We start from the raw sequence: 15,269 nt of genomic DNA, 5'->3' as shown, positions 1-15,269 counted from the left end.
GCTCTGATTCTGAATTGAGCAAGCTTCACATAAAATCTTTTAGCTCATAATGTCAGTTAGTTCAGTAATTAACCCCCATCCTCTCCCACAGGTATAAAACTGTACATCAGATTTGTTGCACTGTACACACTAAAGTCCAAAGACCTGCTGGAGAACTGATAATACTTTATTTAAAAGTGTGAACATTTTTACACACCTGTGGTCTGTATTGTCTTTATGCTTAAGACAGTTTTCTACGACTAAAGTCTAAAATGTAACAGCCTTTTAAGAGATAAGTCTGTAAATCTTGTAAAGACTATAACTACATCAGATATATTCAAAAACCTAAAGTACTAATAATTACATGCCATCATTTACAAAAAAAAAAAAAAAAAAAAAAAAAACTGGAGGAATATTTGCCTACAGTATGCAGGTATGAAATGAGCTACAGACGGTCTTTTATGTAAAACTTTAAACTCATTGCCTTCATTTTCCAAAAGAAATGTTTATTTACTACAAAATCATCTTTTTAATGCAGTTTTACAACTGCATCATATGTAACATTCATCCATGTTACATATGAATATGTAACATTCACCTGGATTGCAATAATGTAGATGTTTGGTCCTCATATTGATCACAAAGCTTCCGGTTTTTCACTTGGTCTGTTATGCTGTTACAATGAAGAGTGTTTATGTAGGATTTGCATAAGATAAATTCTACAACCTGTGTAATGGTATATGAAGTTTTCCTTTGGTAATAATAGGTTTCTTTTTTCAAAGAGAGAAATCCATGGCAGGACTTACCACAAACTTAAAAAGAAAATGTAATATCAGTTAGGAGTAGTCACTATGAAGAAGGCTTACTTTCTATTGTGCAATATGTTACATTAAAGGGGAAATATTTAGTGTTTTCTAGCCATATAACAATTTTATAGCAAGTAACCATGTTGCCTTCAGTTGTTATGAAAATGCTGTACATGTCTATATGACTTAAAAGAAATTTGACTTTGTAATTTGACACTTTGAAATTGGCTCCTCTATTAACCCTTAAACAACATTTTTACCAGTTATTATATCATATAATGAGCTTAGCAGATGCACAGTTCCACCAGGCTTTTGCTAATTGCTGCTGGCTAGTCTGAAGGAGCTGAGTGGGGGAGTCCAAAGGAGGGCCGCTCTGTGAGGCGGAAGCTTGGAAACTGCAGCTATGAGGAGAAGCTTCGTCCTCGAAGGCGGAGCTAGGTCCCTCCGAGTGTTTTGCACAGCTGAGTGGTTGCCATGGAGACTAAAGGATTTCTCAAACATGCATGAAAGAATCAAAGAAACACTCCATGTATGTTTTTGATGAAGGAAAAACATTATAACATGATCTAAAGCTAAAAAAACAAAAAAAAAACAAAAAAAAAAACAGTAAATTTTACATAACACTGTCACTTTAAAAACAAGATCTGAAGTAGCATTAGAGTGAAAATCCCCCAAACATATGACCGTCCTATGGGTTCAGGTTTTGGAGCTGTGACTCTGTATGTCAGTGCTTGGCATGGTAGCTGAGTCTTTGGCGTTTTTCAGAGTCAACACAAAGTAAAAGAAGATGAAGAAACCTAGAAAAACACAAAGGAGAGAGAAAATAAGCTCAGATTGTCCACAGAGAGCAGGAGGTGAAGCTCAAAGGTCACTAAGAAACCACCGAATTGTGTCAGAATTAACAGACAAAAATGAACTATGGTGTAGTCAAACTACAGTAAAGCTAATGAGTGTTTCCATAAACTCTAGAGGGTTACAGTACATGTGCTTGTTCACTTTGGAACACTTATCATACAAAAGAACCAGAATGGGCGTTAGCTTCCTGCTTCTGAAGGGCAATTTCAAGAATAAAAAAATTAATAATAACCAAGTATTTGGATGTGATTTTATATTATGCCCACTGTGACCCATGACCTCAAAAAAGATGATCTGTTATCTTGACTTATGGGCTAATTCATACTGTAGATGTATTTGCTGGAATGTCCCAGCAGTAAAGAGATCAGGTTTTACCATGCTGACCTTGAAGACAGTTCACAATGCAGAATATGTAGAGGACAGGAGTGTTCACTTGGCCCAGAGAGAAGAAGATCAGGCCCCAGGTCAGACCAAGCAGAACAATGAGAACCAGCAGCGTGCAAATTTTATTCTTGGCTGCATTTCGTTCACTCTGTCTGCGCTGATTAACCAAACATGAACAGAGAGAGAGAAAAAACACAGTAGTTTTAAGTTAATGCAAAAAAATAGAAGAAATCCTAACATATCAACCTGTAACTTTGTGCTAGATTGGTACTGAGGGAATCATCTTGGGTCTCTGAGTTGGATAATCTGGTTTAAAACAGGAACCAATGAGAGGCCACCATTCCAAATCCACCTAGATGATTGGTCACATTTATATTTCACACCTCCTCTGGATATTTTTTATTAAGATTGCCCTTTCTGATTACAAAACACCAACTACAAACAGAAGATTTAAGACTAAAACTGTTCAAGGAGTTTATTTAACAGACAGTCTGCTCCACCATGCCGCACCTCTTTTGGTAGCAGTTTTCTGTTTATCACAAGTACAACGCTGAAATTCAACCCAACTTTCAAGATTTCCCTTCAAATACATTTACATGTCAACAAGCTGTGATTGTTCAGACTTGGGAGTGAAAATGGAAATTGCTTTGGATCCATGATGTGTGGTTGAACCTGTATCACATTTCACTGCCTCAATCATCTCCATCTATAAATTTAGTTTTTTATCAAGGCCAACACGCATAAAAATGTATTTGTGTATGGACTAGGCCGTAGGCTTATTGAATGTTGCCTCTGTCAGCAGTACAGGGCAACACAATAACTTCAAAATAAGAGTTTCGGCATAACCTTGAGCTTACCATACCTTTAGGGAACATAATTATTTACATCGTACTTCATCAGACAACGTCACATGTTGATAACAGTTGGATAACAACTTTCACTGGCAACACCTGTAAGGCATAGGCAATCTGTTGGTTGTACATGCAATGTAGCTACGTGACAATTACCTGTTTGTGAAAGTACAGCCCCATGAACCATTTGATTACCACTCCAAGCATGATCACATTAAAGATGAACACCAAGATGAACATTCCCACCGTGGTCACCATCTTCACATTGTCATCGGTTATATAGCAGCTACACAAAAAGGCAGCAAAGAAAGTTTTTTTTTTCTTTCAGTTTTTCATATACAAAATAAAAATGCAGACTGTAATCACATCTATTCAGGAGACTGAAAGTGTACCAAAAAAAAAAAAACAACCCAAGTTCTGAGTTTAAGGAAAACATCAAGTTGAGTTAGGGTTGAGTTAGTTGGTTTCACTCACTGATTGTGTTGAAACGTGCAAACACAACAGAGCCAAAAAGTAGCTGCAAAGCAGTTAGCATGTGTTTTTCTTACACTTCAGTAGTATTGGACAAGTCCACAGAGGTACGACCATATGTGTCTTTGTTTATGATCACCACCACTGACACAATGACCGCTGGAAGACCTGAAACACAACAACTGGAACCTTCACTTAAGGCTGCAGACATTAAGTTTCAAATTCAGACGATGCCACTCACCCCATCCCACCACGCTGAGTTTCAGCAGGTATCGCCTCACATAGACGTTGAAGACTTTGACCAGAAGAAGGTAGAGGTGGAAGCCCTCCAAGCCCATCCAGGTGAAAGAGGCCAGCAGGGAGTAGTGAAGAAGAAGAGCCACGTAACGACAAAGCGCGGTGGAGGACGACGCTGCTGCCGCCTGGCTGGGGAGGAAGTGAACGTTGAGGAGGATCAGAGCGACTGCCAGGCTGATGTGGATCTTCTTGGAATCATCTCCTCTGAGTTTTCTGTCAGACACAGAAAACGAGAACAGCTGAACAGATTTCATAGCTATACTGAGTTGTAAGGATACACATGATTGCTAAATTGAGAGTCTTTACCATCTACAGAGAACAAATGAATCGATGGACAACACTAATAATACCACACCTCACCGAGCAGGTATTCATGAAACAATAACTGACAAAAAGACTGGAGGCTGTTCAATGAAGGCAGTACCTGTTTATGATGAAGAGACCAACAGTGATGACCAGAGTAAACAGAGAGATACCACAGCCAATGTAGGTGATGTAGAACAAGATCTCAGCATCTTTGGGGGAGAGGTCTGCAGACACCTGCGGAAAAAAAGAAATACTCTGTCGTTCAGCTGTTGACCATTTTATGTGGTATGTATGATACGTATACTTACTTATACTTGTCTAGCAACCCAGAAGTCCAGAGGATACTTACTTGCTTACACTTATTTAGCAACACAGAACAGGGATTAGAACTTGGAACCCAGAAAAACTACCTGAGCAACTACTTTTTAGACTCCTATTGTCTCAACCCAGAAAAGGAATTAGACCAGAGAACACTTACTGATACTTATCTACCAACCCTGAATAGGAGTATCTAGTTTATTTAAACATTATTATCTTTTTTCTTCTTTTAGTCTTTCTTATGGTTTGTTATTTTGTTTGTATTTCCTTTTAAATCCTGTAAAGCACTTTGTACTGCCTTGCTGCTGAAAATGTGCTATATAAATAAAATTACCTTTACCTTTACCTTTTACCTTTTACGTGCACTCTAACATTTTTAGCTGACATAAACTTCACAAAGTGGTCACAGAAATCATTGGCATTAAAATACAGGATTTTATTTCAATATTTTTATAGTTTGAATCTCTAACATTCCAGTGAGAATTTGCATTGCTACCTTTGTCTGTCATAAGGAGTTATTCATTTAAATTACATAGTATTTATGAAAACATTACATCAAAGAACCCAAATAACAATTAAAAAAAACATAATATAAGCTTTACATGGATAAAATCTAAACACCTCTGGTTTTAGTTCTGAATAATTTCAACCTATCTATTTTTGGTTTTATTTTTGTTTTATCATATAAGTACTGCATAAGAAATAATGATCAACCGCTCCTCTGTACTCATCCAGATAAAATCATCTAGGTTTCCATAATTAAATTGAAATGTATTTTTAAAAAACAACAGCATGAATCAGACGTCTGTGCAAGGAAACAATGGTACCATTATGTTGATGTTTATCATTTACTGAGGCATCGCTTCCTCTTCCTGCTTTCAAGTCCCGTTAACAGTCACTCAATTGATGTGAAATAGCTCCCCTTACTGGTATATTGGAGTATGTGCAATTCTTTATATATATAAAAAATCTTAACTCCACTCAATAGTTCACATTTTTCAGATAGAATGGTTTGTTGAAGATGAATAAATAAATATATGTATTCACAATGGCATGCAATCAATCAAGTTCATTTGTGTAGCAAATTTCAGCAACATGGCAGCTCAAAGAGCTTTACATCATGGAAACACAAGAATAAGAAAACATCATATAGTCACCAGGCTCAGAAACCAGTAACTCTACATTTTGTTAGATGAAGTCATAAAAATCATCAATACAAATTATATGTTTTGGTCAATGTTCCATTTATTATGGTTCAAAAGCATCTTTAAACATCTGGCCTCTATTTAAAGAAACACAGTGTTTTGAATGTTTTGCAGTTTTCTAGAAGTTTATTCCAGATTTGTGGTGCATAGAAGCTGAATGCTGCTTCTCCTTATTTGGTTCTGGTTCTGGGGATGCAGAGCAGAACCAGAACCAGAAGACCTGAGAGGTTCTGGAAGGTTGAAACAACAGCAGCAGATCTTTAATGTTCAGTGATTTATAAACTAACAACAGTATTTTAAAGTCAGTAAATAATCACACACATTCCACAATATTAAAATATTCTAAAGCTCTGAATTTAGGGTTTCATTGCCTGTTGGCAAACTTATAGCGCCAAGTCATGTTAAGGATTTTATGGTAAAAGGTCATAAAGTCATTGTTACTATATCAGTGAGAGGAGCAATACTGCTCCTGTCTCCTCTCTGTTGAACTTCTGTCAAACGACGCCTTTGTTAAGACAAAGAGGTGGGATGATGGCACAACGGTTCAACTTGAACTGTTGTGGTCGACACAACTTTTGTTCATGAAATAAAAAACAAAACAAAAAGTGTTTCCTACCAGGAGCACACCAAAGTATGTGAGATGGTCACAGGAACAGGTGATGTATGTCTGGTTGTATTCCACCATTTCACAGCCCTGTGTGCTAACATCTGAGAGAGAGAAACCTGTCATACAGACCACATCAGGACATCAGAACTGAACCGAGCGATGACTGGTGGCTACTCACAACCAGATGTCGTATTTAGGAACACACACTCGGGTCTCAGGGATTCCTAAAACAACATTATTTCTCCTTTAGATGATATTATTATCTTCCTTCCTGCAACATATTGCCACATAACTTGCAGCTTTGTGATAAGGGCAGGGGAATAAAATCAGTTACGTTTATGGCTGATGCAATGCTCATAGTGATGTTGATGCGTTGCTTGAGTCCGGCGACATTCCTGCCGACGCTGATGCCGACGAGCCTGTTATCACACAGGTTCTGCAAGTCTGGCAGGGAATTCTGCAAAATAAAATCAACTTTTGTTTTAAAATGTTATTGTCAAAAAATAAAGATGTACCATGTGTCATTTTGCATCATTTGCAGGTGAAATTTGTAATTGTTGGGGTTTAATCAGAATTCTGCTAACGGTTACCAGAGATAGATTCTGTCTGTATCAACAGATTATTATGATGTGAAAACTTAGTCTAGGATATAATTTGAAATAAAATGACACGTCTCCCTTCCCCCCAAGCAAATGCACACCGACTTCCTGAATGTCAAACCACATCCCTACACCCAAACCACTAAAAAAAGAAGAAAAAAATTTCAACTTGAGCTCAACTTTTTTTCTTGAGGGTACATGAACAGAAACACACATGATTTCAACTGATGGCTGATTAACAAGGTTTTGCTGAATTACAATCATCTGAATGGAGTGTGTCGAAGCAGGTGAACATCTAAAACATGTAGGTCAGTGAAACACCAGGTTAGTTTGACACAGTGCAGTGTGAAAGCATAACACAGCAGCTGAAAATATGGCAAATGCTGCAATTTTAGCCGCCAGTTTTTTGGTGAAAACACCATAAATGTAAAAGTGCTATTATGCATGCTTTGTCAGTGACATAAAAGATGAGTCTCACATTGCCTGGCATCTGGATCATGCAGAATACAATGCTACTGTTCAGTCCAGTAAGCAGCTCTGCCGGCAGCTGAACTCTCACCGCTCTGTTGGACACATCTACGTCTGATGTCGCCTGCAACCAGAAGCAGAAACAAGAGAAACACTGAAGGCGCCATGCCGCTGTCTGTGAATCTGTCCATTAAGAACATACACACAGATATGTTTACCTGAGTGCTGTTGGCATATATCTCAATACTCCTGGAGTCGTTAGGCGGCTTATGTAAGAGAGCCACTAAACACGGAACAGAAATGTTTGTGGTCTGGTTCACCTCCGTTTCCTCCAGAATGCTTTCAAGTATTTGAGTTGCCCTGGTTGAAAAGAAAGAAAGGATATGAAGATCGACAGCTCAGAGATACACTATCTAATCCACACACACCCACTGACTCTGTTCATGATAAAGAATGAAAATACTTACTTGAAAATGTTCCACTCCGTTATCCCTTGGCTGTACCTTTTCATGCAGCATTCAGTTTTTGCAACTGTAAAGTTGATCATTGGAAAATGCATGAAATGAAGTGTGGACATAAATAGCCACAGATAACAAATGACCCAGTCAAAGTAATCATTTGGAACAATTTGATGTTGCAAATGAAGCAACCTACCTGATCGATTTTTAAAGTCGATGCAGTCATTCCAACAATCAGTGGGTTTACAGTTTACTTGGGTCACACTATCCATGGTATAAAATCCCACCAACAGGACGAGCCAGAACATCTTTCTGTCAAAAACACAGATGTTCTGGTTTAAATCAAGAGCTTGTGTGCTGGACGGAGAGGCAATGAGCAGGTTCTGTCCGAAATACACAGAGAAACAGAAAACCTTGAACAAAATCCACATGTGTTGAGTTTCATTCCCAAGTTGTAAAATTCATCCTTAGATTTCTCCTTAAAGGTTGAACTAAAAACTGAATGCAAAAGATCCAAATTTGATGATGCACATTTTTGGACTTAAGTATTAGTCTCATTTCTGCTGAAAAAACAAAAACAAAAACAAAAAACAAACAAAAAAAACATAAACCAACAAAGACTTTATCTTTTCTGTTGGAAATTAGCAATCAGGATTCCTATATGTTTCCAATTTTAGGATTCTGTGCTTTCAGAAGTTCAAATTTTTAGATGTGTCTGTTTCTTTTCTTATTTTTTTTTAAATAACATTCTGGGTATTTTAGTACAAACCACATGTTGGATTTTATAAGTGTGCTCCACTATTCATCAATGCTAAAGTCAGCTTCTGGATTGTCAGGTTAGTAAAGGACTATTCCACTGAACAAAGCCCAGTTTGAACCTTTTTATCACTGTAAAACATGAACTGCATCGTATTTAATTTCTGCTTTGTGAAATTAGTCTTTGTGCCACAAGATTTCTGTTATATGCCATAGTAAAAGCAAAACTTTAAAATCATAGAAAAACAAGAGAGCAATTAATTTTTTAGTCAATAATATCTAAGTACTGATTAAAAAAAACCCTAGTTCCTCTCGCAAATTATTTCACCTTTAACAAGACATTTTGCCCATGTTCTGAGTGAAATAATCTGCCGGTGGAACCAGAACTTTTTAAAATCACTATTATTGATATTATTATTAATACTTTTCAGCTATATTTTGCTGAAAAGTTCCATCTAAGCCAGCTTTGTCTCATGTCAAGTATACTAAGATATTTGCACTCAAAACTACAGTAAAAATACTTTATAGTATTTTTCATTTTTTGCAGTGAAGTCCAGTATTTTTGCTGCCGCCTGCCCTTCACATAACATTTATCCATTGAGTCGTGTCAGAATGCCACCCACCTATATAATAATTTTAATTTCTTCTCCAAATCCAGATGGCGGACTGCGCTGCTGACTTTACACTAATGGCCTAATAATCTGAACTTCAACTGCTCTGTTTAACAAGTAATCCATTATAACATTTTATTTAGAAGCAGCAGAAAGAGTAAAATGAGCCCAACGTTTAACTTTCAAATGAAGATGCAAATGCATGCACTGCACTAGGTCAAACAGGTCTGCAAATTTCAGAGAGAATCTGTCTGTGACACTCAGTCTGCTGACAGATGTGGCTCAGTTCCACAAAACGTGCTCAAAGTCAAACTGCAAGAAAAGCCTCTGATTTTTCTTTTTTTCCTTCATTTAGCCAGTTAAACCACCACTAAAATCTTTAATTTTAAACCTGGGCAGAAATCTGCAACACACAACAACCTGATTACACAAACACACAACATATTAAAACATACGCACAAGTTTAAAATAAATTACAAAATAATTTAAAAACAATGACACTGGTTGATAGAATCACACTGAATGTTATTTAGAACCGCTCAAAATAAGTCCAATGAAATAAGATCCGACATCCTGAGTTCAGACTGGAGCTGATTCCATGCAGTGGGAGCCGTCACACTTGAACACTTGATTCCCTCTTTCTGTTGGAAAACATGGAACATGCAAGAGGAAAATGTTGCAGGAGTGCAAATAACGGGCAGTAACAGATCGATGTAGGAGTAGAGTTTTAGAAATCAGGACCATCAAGTGATTGTTTCTCAGTACGCTTAGAGGACGCAGCACAATGATACACAGTATCCGAGGACCGAAGACATTTGCTCAATGCAGTCATATATAAGGCATCTCCATAATCCAGGAGTGGTAAGAATGTTGCTGAGACCAATTTTCTTCTAGCTTTGAGAGAGAAACAGGATCCATTATGATAATAAAAAAAATCTTTATCTTCAGTGTTAATAACAAATCTGCTATGTGCTTTTTAAAAGAAAGCTGTTTATCTACAATAAAGCCAAGATAGTCATAATTAGTGACAAACTCAATTTGTGCTCCTAAAACAGTGGTAAGCAACAGATGGATCCCTGATAGTTTTTGAGAGTGCAACAAAAAAGAGAAAAAAAAACCCTGTTGCTTTCGTCTTATCCACATTCAACACCAGCTTTAACACCCTGCAGACAAAATGGTGACAGAGTAGTTGTTCCATTACTCAAACTGATTTGTTGTGAAGCTTGTAAAGCCTGATGAAAGTTGTCCTGGAACCATTTCAACCACATAAAGCAATTTCTTTCTTTTTTTTTTTTTTGAAACCAAGTTTGAGGTTCAACAAGAATCTTGCTGGTAGGAAATGTTTTAGTTCCGTCCAGAGTCCAATTTCTTGCTGAAGGTCTTCAGACATTTATAGCAGAAATGTCTGACTCATTAAAGGGGTAGCTTTATGTAAAATCAACGTTTTTTGAGCTTCACGTCATGTTATAACCAACATATCAGACGGAGGTTACAGACCTGTCATGATGCCGATCCAACAAATTTTCTCTTTTATAACACTAAGAACCATCAGCTCAGTCCCCAACACCATGAGTTGTTAACATTAACAGCAGTTTCTGGCACAGAGAAAAGCAAACGCCACAGTCTGTGACCAGCTCTTGAATGCTGGGAATTTACCATATTGGAAAGGTGTTCACTGGAAATCTGCTTTTTCCAGCTGTGAGATCTGTTCATCTGCTGCTGCTACCAAAAACAAGACCCCTCAACCAATCAGGAAATACACCCGCTGTGACAGGGAAGCCAAGAGTCCATTCAAATGACTAAACATGTTATAGATTTACAGAGAGATAAAATGTAATATTACCCACACTGCTGTGGTGGTTCGTTGTACTCTACAGCACCAATGGATTTAGAAATATTAGTATTTCTCAGAATGAAAGAGAGGCTTTCTGTTCTCCACACAGAGCAAGATGTGTACAGTTAGCAACGCAAACAATGCTAATCAATATCAGAAACACACACACACACACACACACACACACACACACACACACACACACACACACACAGATCTTGGTCAAGTGTAAACCTGTTTGATTATTCTGTCTTCAATAAGCTCCATCACTTTTCTTAACACCACCAGCTAGATCTCCTAAATTTACAATTCAAAATGTTTTTGAGCTTCTCTGCTAAAAGTAAGAGAAACATCTCAAAATAGTTTCATGGCCTTCCAACAGAAATAACTGCAAGTTTTCTCACTTCAAATTAAAGCCTCTGCATCGCTGCAGACCTTTCCTGTGCAGATTAATAAACAACAAGCACAGCTCAGGTCAGATTTCTGCATCGCCACAACCAGAAGCGCCCTTGAAGCTGAACATTAAAACATGATAAAACATGATAGCCTTACCTCTGCATGTCGCTGAGATATTGTTATAGTTTTTATGTGAAACGATACCAGAGCGCAACCAATGTGACAGCAGGAAGCAGAGCAGAAGGTAGGCGGAATTAACACTTCTGTAGGAAGTTGTTTGGGGAAAAAAACTGAAACCCCCAGAAACATTTAAATGAGTGACAAAGATAAAACCAAAATGTGACATTATGTTCCAGATAATTTGTGTACAGATCCAGGAAGAGTTCTCTCTGTATAAATGATCTGCCTTTCATTTGATTAGCAATCTTTGCTAATCAAATGTGCAAATTTCATGTACAAATGATTTTATTCTTGTTTGTACAACACAGTGGAGACACATTTCTATGGAGAGCCATTTCAGCCAAAATTAGGTGAATAAATAAGTAAATAAATAATTGGCTTTTTTATTCCTATTTATTTATTTATTTATTTATTTATTTATTTATTTATTTATTTATTTATTTATTTATTCCCAAGTAAAACGGAAAGTATAAATGAATAAGGAAAATAAGGAAATGGATAAAAGGACAGACCGCAATAAATGCGGGAATAAATAAATAAAATAAGTGAATGTATAAATGAATAAATGTAAATAGGAATAACGAAGTCAATTACTGATTTATTTTCCTTTTTCTTTTATTTATTTAATTTTGGCTGAAATGGCTCTCCATATTTTACTGAGTCTCTGAAGACAAAACGCTTTGAGTCAAGTGACAAGTGTCATGTTCCGTGTTTCTGTGTGTTTATTTTTGAGTCTCTGCGTCTTCCCCGTTGATTGTTTCCCAGGTGTGTCTCATTCCCTTGATTACCCGTCTGTATTAAAACCCACCTGTTGTCTATGTTCCTCGTCGGGTCCTTGTCTAGGTTTGTCTAAGTTGTTGTGTTGATGTCTATGTGCTCCAGTTGAACTGTGAAGTCCTGGATAGAGTTTGAGCCTATTTCCAGTCCTGCTATCAGTTGCTACCGGTGTCTAGCTGTGTGCTAGTTTCTCCGCCGTGCTGCCTGTTCTTGGACTGTTCTGAGCTTTATTATTAAATTCATCATCACCGAAACCTGGGTCTCTGTGTCTATCCTCACCACCACCCACAACCACTTCCTGATAACAAGAGGCAGTTATTCAATGATTTTTATAATTGTCGAGAAATACAGATGCATGCACATTACATAAATATACAGCATAAAGAAAATAATCATTGTAAACAATTCACCATGGATTTCAATCATAAGAGATGCTGAAGATTCAAATATTCTAAAAATGACACACTGTCAGTTAAATGAATGGCACAGTTAATAGGCAAAGGCAATAAGCAAATTAATAACCTACATTACATCCATATGCTTAAAAGCCTAAAAGGAGTAAAAAGCATAAAAAAAATGGAATTACAGTGAAAAATCAACTGAGGATGGATAAACACTCTCTCAAGCGTCATTGTATTTGAAAAGTTTAAGGACAGTGTTTCAAAACTGCAGGAAAACATCAAGACTTGAATTAATCTTCATGTGTAAGTCTTTACAACTTGCAGTGATGGAAAAAAAATCTCACTCCTTCATGATTTGTTATTTTTTTGATGGTCAAACAAATGTAAACATTAGCCAAAGATAACACAAGTAAACACAAAATGAACTGTTGAAATGAGAGTGCTTATTATGAAGGGGAAATATTCACAGCAGCCTGACCCGGTGTGTGAACAGGAGCTGCTGCCTGTAACTAGCTGAGTCATCCTTAAAAGGAACATTAAATATCTGCGGTCATCACAGTATTGTGGAGGATCCAGACAATATCATCACTGTTATAATTATTCTAAGTATGATTTATAAACTTTAAAAATCTGATATTTTATGCAGACATTTGTTGAGTTTATAAAATTCTTGATTGTTACTCCACCTTTAAGAAAGTTTTCTCTTTTGAGATGAGATAACATGATCAGAGTCACAAGGGCGACCTCTAGAGGTGAGTGCAGCATCCAAAAATGTGACTGCTTTTCATAAAACTGCCTTCTCTTGTGACAGGAGAAGGCAGAAACCAGTCAATAAACAATAAATCAACTAATTGCACTATCAATTAAAAGGGGCTCAATAATTTCCATTCTGATGATTAGTATTTTTTGAAGGGTGATTTTGTTTACAGACCCATAACAATCCATTTTATTTATGGTTTCGTTTGTGTGTGGTTTTTATTTCCATTTTGTTTTTTGTTTGTGGTTGTTGTGTTTTATTATTATATAATTAAAATATCTTCCAGTTCTTGTCTTACTTACAAAAGTTACTGGTCTCTGAGAGCCAACTTGCTTTATTATACCATTATCAACATATCCGTTGAAAATGGTCTCAAAACAATGACATTATCATTTATCGCGATAATTATTGGGACAAGTTATCGTTGACAGGCCTGGTCATTGGAATAGTTTGCCAAACATGTTCTAGTTACAAAACATATGGCAAAAAAATATGCCTATTAAATAAGAAGATCAGAACTCATTATTGATCAAGGCAAATAATTTGTTTCATGAATTGTCTGTTAGTTTGTGGTTTGGTTTGCTTGGTTTTAGCTGAGATCTGAATAATTACATATCAGACATGTTCAGACAGTTTAGTAAAATCTGGCTGAACATAAACTGGCTTTTTATAATCCGTTAAATCAGACAAAACTGAGCCTGACCTGGGACTGCAGGTGGAAATTAGCATTCTTTGCTTTAACCTGGTACCATGCATCTGTTCTTTCAAAGAGTTAATGAAATGTCTTACACTGTCCCTGTGTCAACAACAACAACAAAAAACAATATAAAGACAAGTTTAGATGGGTTTTGTCAACTTGGAGAAAGTATTTAATCGTGCCCCTTGGGGTTTCCTGAGAGCGTTACTTCATGACTATCGAGTACCGGCCCCCTTCATATGTTCTTTAGATCCCTGTGTCAGATATAGGTCTGTAATTTGGACTTGGTGTTGAGAGGATCTGTTTCATTGGTCCTAACAATCACTCCATCTTGGAATAAGCAGAAGAGAATGGATGGATGGAAGAAACTTTTTGATTGAAATGTTGCATTTTGTGTTTATGTGTTACATTTGTCTGATGTGTAGATCTGTTTGATGTTCTGAAACATTTCCTTAAGGCAAACAAAAGACCAATGAATCAGTGCTGAATGTCTCTCTGAGTAAGATCCCGTTGGAGATCAGGAGCTTTCAACCTGCGTTGCAGGGCTCGGAGTGGCAGATTGGTTTCCTGAATTCTTCAAATGCAACATAAAGTAAATGAAGATGAAGAAACCTGCAAAACAAAATGAGTAAAAAATATGTTCAGATACAAAATAGTTACTGCATTAAATACTTTTTTACTCTGAAAATGCCTCACCTACAAATCCATGTTATTCACTCGCATATAAAAGTTATACACACAGAGTGTCATACAGTCATTGAAGATTATTTTATTGGAAGTTCAATGCTATGTGCTGCTATGTGTTGGCCTTAACAGAGCAAAGCCATTGTAATAACAAGTTCAAACCTTGCAGAGAGTTCAGGATGCAGAAGGCATAGAGGCCCGGAGCAGGAAGCTGGCCCAAAGAGAAGAAGATCAGCCCCCAGGACAGGCCCAGCAGAACCATGAGGACCAGCAGGGTCACGATTTCTTTCCGGGCCACACGGCGCTCTCTCTGTCCATGCTGGTTGACCGAACGTTGAACAAACAAATGTAGCTGGTTATTATACTCAGTCAAAAGATGAGAATCAATCGATCAATTGATCGATCGGTCGGTCCGTTGGTCCGTCCGTCCGTCCTTTGGTCGGTCCATCCGTCTATATATTTATTCCTGGCTAAAATGGTTCGATGCAGAGACACCAGACCATCCCAAGTTGCTGGGTTTATAGTTGGCATATTGAACTGGGCAAAAGACGGCCCAAAAAAAAAAAAAAAAA

At 37.1% G+C, this 15,269-nt stretch overlaps 2 protein-coding genes across 2 annotated transcripts in view; both read right to left on the bottom strand.

Annotated features, from left to right (window-relative positions):
• Positions 1-1,351: 1,351 nt before the first annotated feature.
• On the bottom strand, positions 1,352-11,443 carry LOC106961996 (adhesion G-protein coupled receptor G2-like). The gene is made up of 14 exons (XM_015056134.1): positions 11,358-11,443; positions 7,801-7,916; positions 7,614-7,677; positions 7,365-7,506; positions 7,157-7,270; positions 6,414-6,536; positions 6,258-6,303; positions 6,089-6,180; positions 4,068-4,183; positions 3,588-3,856; positions 3,424-3,514; positions 3,032-3,161; positions 2,025-2,181; positions 1,352-1,582 (listed from the first exon to the last, which is right to left on the bottom strand). The coding sequence occupies exons 1-14, from the start codon at positions 11,363-11,365 to the stop codon at positions 1,482-1,484; spliced, it is 1,569 nt and encodes a 522-aa protein (XP_014911620.1). The 5' UTR covers positions 11,366-11,443; the 3' UTR covers positions 1,352-1,481.
• A 2,090-nt stretch (positions 11,444-13,533) lies between these two features.
• LOC106961990 (adhesion G-protein coupled receptor G2-like) overlaps positions 13,534-15,269 on the bottom strand; it is a 20,777-nt gene continuing 19,041 nt past the window's right edge. Inside the window, exons 11-12 of the mRNA XM_015056130.1 lie at positions 14,860-15,016; positions 13,534-14,625 (exon numbers count right to left, since the gene is read on the bottom strand). Coding sequence (XP_014911616.1) covers positions 14,531-14,625; positions 14,860-15,016 — 252 coding nt within the window. The 3' untranslated portion in view covers positions 13,534-14,530. The remainder of the gene's footprint in view (positions 14,626-14,859; positions 15,017-15,269) is intronic.

The sequence above is a fragment of the Poecilia latipinna genome, unplaced genomic scaffold (genome assembly GCF_001443285.1).
Source record: "Poecilia latipinna isolate Pla-1442-1.1 unplaced genomic scaffold, P_latipinna-1.0 Scaffold1359, whole genome shotgun sequence".
Taxonomy (NCBI): domain Eukaryota; kingdom Metazoa; phylum Chordata; class Actinopteri; order Cyprinodontiformes; family Poeciliidae; genus Poecilia; species Poecilia latipinna.
The sequence above is the reverse complement of the archived record's forward strand: the minus strand, read 5'-3'. Positions and strand labels throughout refer to the sequence as shown.

What these genes read in the sequence shown, in the direction of transcription:
- LOC106961996 (XM_015056134.1), bottom strand. An exon ending in TATATGCCAACAGCACTCAG is followed by an intron (nt 7,271 to 7,364) that starts GTAAACATATCT and finishes TTCTGGTTGCAG; the next exon opens with GCGACATCAGACGTAGATGT. An exon ending in CCTAAATACGACATCTGGTT is followed by an intron (nt 6,181 to 6,257) that starts GTGAGTAGCCAC and finishes TCTCTCTCTCAG; the next exon opens with ATGTTAGCACACAGGGCTGT.